The sequence below is a fragment of the Coprinopsis cinerea genome (assembly GCF_000182895.1).
Source record: "Coprinopsis cinerea okayama7#130 chromosome Unknown cont3.32, whole genome shotgun sequence".
Lineage (NCBI taxonomy): Eukaryota > Fungi > Basidiomycota > Agaricomycetes > Agaricales > Psathyrellaceae > Coprinopsis > Coprinopsis cinerea.
The window spans coordinates 4,628-8,670 of record NW_003307513.1 but is presented as its reverse complement, the minus strand read 5'-3'; the positions used below and the strand labels follow the sequence as shown (position 1 = coordinate 8,670).

General features: G+C 50.7%; 1 protein-coding gene and 1 non-coding gene across 2 annotated transcripts; both read left to right on the top strand.

Annotated features, from left to right (window-relative positions):
* Positions 1–2,097: 2,097 nt before the first annotated feature.
* On the top strand, positions 2,098–2,319 carry CC1G_15815 (hypothetical protein; the record flags this gene model as incomplete). The annotated part of the gene is made up of 1 exon (XM_002909984.1): positions 2,098–2,319. One exon carries the CDS (start codon positions 2,098–2,100, stop codon positions 2,317–2,319), a length of 222 nt encoding a protein of 73 aa, XP_002910030.1.
* A 325-nt stretch (positions 2,320–2,644) lies between these two features.
* Positions 2,645–2,746, top strand: CC1G_20267. Its single transcript has one exon. It is a non-coding gene; the product is annotated as a tRNA-Ser (tRNA).
* Positions 2,747–4,043: the final 1,297 nt, after the last annotated feature.

The window sequence follows — 4,043 nt, the reverse complement described above, 5'->3', positions numbered from 1 at the left end:
GCACATCCAAAAAAACAAAAAGAAAAAAAAAAAAAACCCTCCAGTGGAAGTAGAAAACGGATGGATGTCACCTTCAGAGCATGCGCACTGGCGTACGGCGCTAGCTTTCAAAAATAATAACCACTATCTTCATGCCTCCGTCTGACTCACTCTCTTACAGTGAATAGTCGCGGTGTATCCCAACACACGAGGGTAGAGGCAGGCTTTATGAATGTGGTTAAAGTCTAGATGGACTGGGAGAGACTGTGAACTGTGCTTTGAGCATCGACTCGGCGGATGAATTCCTATGCCTTCGCAATCAATCTCCGACTGAAATCGTGGGCGCTTATCACTCTTCCGCACTTATCACACTTCGTCGCTGAGGACATACATTTGATAAGAACAGGTCGATTACATACAGAGGTATAGACGCGTTCCAGATATCAGTCGGGGTAATAGGTCTGAGTGGGTAAATGTAAATAATAAGTTCAAACCGGACTGTGCCAAGCAAAATCGTGCATCTCAGCAGTAGACATGTATCTATCGTCTTCGTGGGGGGACCATGTACGCCTTAGCACCCGCCTCTCGTAGTCGCATATCCATCGACACACTGCTGATATAAAAGTTGCGATGCCACCTCCGATCGTCGATGGTGCGGAACGTTGAGTGGAAGGGAAAGGGGATGAAAGATGTGTGATGCGAGCACCGAGGCCTTCGGGCCATTCGTGGTGGTGATCATGAGTCCTCACGTTTTGGCGGGTGTTGCCTAAGGGGGATGACCCAAAGGCCAAAGCAAGAGACAACGTCAGTTGCCGGCCACCATGGACGGCTGATTCATCACGACGAACCGTAGATGGTCCCCATATTCATGTTCCCGTAGTTGATAATGTAGATTGGACTGTATGTTGTACCCGACGTACTCGCAACTGGAGGTGTTTGACGTCAGGTATAGATATCTTTGCACTGAGGAGCGCCGGAAGCACTAGCAAGAACTCACATGTAGAAGGACAGGCTGCGCAGGAACTATCCGCCAGTGAACTTTGTGGGCCAAAGGCGTCGCATTCGATGTGTGGGTGTAAAGGTTGCTGCATGGTGAGCCCAGTGGTTCGACATTCAAATTGGCCCGATTGCCTTATGTATTCTGTATTCTGCTGTGTTGGTACACAGCCTTGCTATCGAACCGCACCAGCTCGGTCTTCCATCAGCAACCAATATGAACTTATTAAGGCGAGATGCTCTATAACAGGAAGGTGGCCGCTCGGCAGAGGGGCTTTTTAAGGCGGTTCAACTGCGGTTCGATTGATGGAGGCAGTGTTCTTATCGTTTCAGTGGTTCAGCTCTAAGTGGTTCTACTCCGGTTCGATTGATGGGGGCAGTGATCTATTATCTTATCCTTGGACCACGCGCGCTAATGTCGGGCAACTCCTCCCTGTCATCATTGGGCCCTGGACTTGGGGCCGCTGACCGAGTGACTTCGCCAGCCCACCAAAATAGCATTTCCCAGCAGTCATCAAAGACGTCGTCGTCCGCATGAATGATCTCAGACTCGACCGTCGCCCGAAAGAGCGCTTCAAGTGGGAGCTGAAACTTCAGAAAGTGCTCGATGTTTTCTCGTGCAATTCCCGATTTTGTCCGTACCTCTTGAAAAAGGACTACATATTCGTTCCTGGGTGTACGCTGGGATATGCCGCGTTCGAACGAGAAGCACATTTCTGGAATGGGAACTAACTCTTGGCCGTCTGCGAGTTGATCGACCGTTTTCCCAAACAAGCGCCTGGGCTTATCGGAGAGCTGATGGAACTCGGGTATCTCGGTGCCGTTGTGGGGGCACTAGGTATTTCTCGACAGATGGAGGTACAACAGGGGCCCACTTTTTTTCACGTTCTGCAGGTGCCAGAGCGTGGTATAATCCTCCAGCGAATGCCACGCCCTCGATTGGGAAAAATCCGACAAACACCAGTTTTCAATGTTCCAGCAGAGTCGGCGGGGTGATAATCTTTATTCTACTGCATGGTCAGTAATATTTGTTCATTTCTCTTCTTCCCCAGTTCTCAAATTTTCCCGGAACTGGGTCCCTGGATCCACAGATTCAGAACAGCCGACGCTATATCCAATATCATGTCTCTGTTATTCCGTATCGAAGATTTACAAACACTGCCCGACTCGGAAGCTCCCCACCGTGGAGTCTACCAGCACCAGCCAGCACCTGCTCATCAGTGTAAACTGGGAAAGGGCGATCAGGCGGAGAATGAAAAGTCATGCGAAACGCTCACCATCGATCAGTACCGCAAGCGTGTCAAGGGCCTCAGTCACGACTCACTGGTCCCCGAGTCGGTTTGAAGCCCTCATTGATAAACTGCGATCGAACGAACCGGTGAGGTATCAGTTAACAGCCTTCATCCACCCCTTTGGTCGACAAGTCAAAGGAGATTGACGAGTCGAAGGAATCGAGGGTGAAGTTTGGGATGATGCAATTCGAGTATGCAGATATTCGAAGATTGGTTCCAATATGAGTTCACTGACCTCGGTGCGTTTCAGATGGGCACCTGGAGTGACGGCGGATGTTGGAGTCTGTGAAGATTCAAGAATTATCGTGTGTTTTCTCTGCGTGCCCACAGGTTCGCGCTTATCACCAATCCCCAAAACGGGCGGCTCACAACTCCAAGTCACTTTGCCGGAGTGGTTAACGGGATCGCCTGCTATTGGCCTCAGGGCCAGGCAAAGCGGTTGGTCTTTGACCGCGAGTGTTCGAATCGCTCAGGTGACGAGGCTTTTTGCCTTTATCTACATAGGCGCCGTGTTCCATTTTTTCGCACGCTTTTGCAATTTGCTCACATCAATAGTGGCTTGTTCAAGTTGCTCAACCTTTACCTCTCGTTTCGACGCGTACGAAGCAAAATGGCTCACCAACCGACATCCCTCGTCTTTGACTTGCCCGACGACATCCTCGTTCGAATTCTCGTCTTCACGGAAAAAATTACCACAGTGTCGCTGTTCGCTCGCACTTGTAGGAAGGCCCGAGCTATCGTTTACTCTGGAAAGTCCAGCGACATCATTTGGAAACAGTACTACCTGTGCTGCTTCAACGATCCCGAAAGCGTTGCACTGGAAAGGCGGGATGTGGGAATTCCTTTTCGGGCGCAAGATTTGCCTATCGCCAGACAATACGATGGAACGCCGTCCTCTCGCCTTCCTTGGATCCACCAGCTCATTCCTAGGGTGAAAATCTTGAAGGTACTCGGTGCCCCAGTATCCGCTCAGATCTTATTGGACACCAAGATAGAGACGTTGATGGCGGTTCTGAACACTCTTTCCAACCTTCGTGTCGCCCATACCACCCAGCGAGACCTGGACCTCGAGTACCTCCAAAGGGCTTTGATTCCTTCCCCGCTCCTACACTCGATCCCGGAAGCTTCGCCAGGACCGAACGACCCTGACCATAGATCTCGTTTTCGTCGTTTCCAAAGCCTTCACGCCAAAACGTTGTGTCTAACGGGTATTCAACTTCAGTCCTATCACAAATCCATCAAGGATATGTGAGGAAATCTCAACAAACGGTGGATGGACGCGCGGACGGAATCACGATGCTTCGTCTTCAACGTCTTGAATTACTCCAGCGAGTCCTGCTGGGGTCCATTCCTGAAAGATCGGAGGATCGATTGGATCCATGTTCGGCATATCCTATTCCTCGTCTGGGCAGCAGCCATGGACATTCCTCGTTTCATCACCGCAAGTCCCTACCTTCCGCCTGTTGGGCTCAACGCCATACGACCAAGATCAGCGCCTCAATGCTTCGTTTGGCTAACCCTTCCCCCACTTCCAGGGCGATGGTGCTATTACTCCTGTGCTATTCCTGACAAGTAAGTCGGTCCGTCAAGTCAGACTACCGACTCCGATGCTAATTCGTCTTAGGGCATTTCAAGGTGACTGTAGTTTGGCTTTTCGGGATTCCAATCTTAATCCCTTCTGATCAACTCGATCCACGCAGAGTTTCACGGACGTTCAATCTTCTCATCCCGAGCGTTTCGTGCCTAACCCTAACCCGAAGGCACCGGCGACCAAGC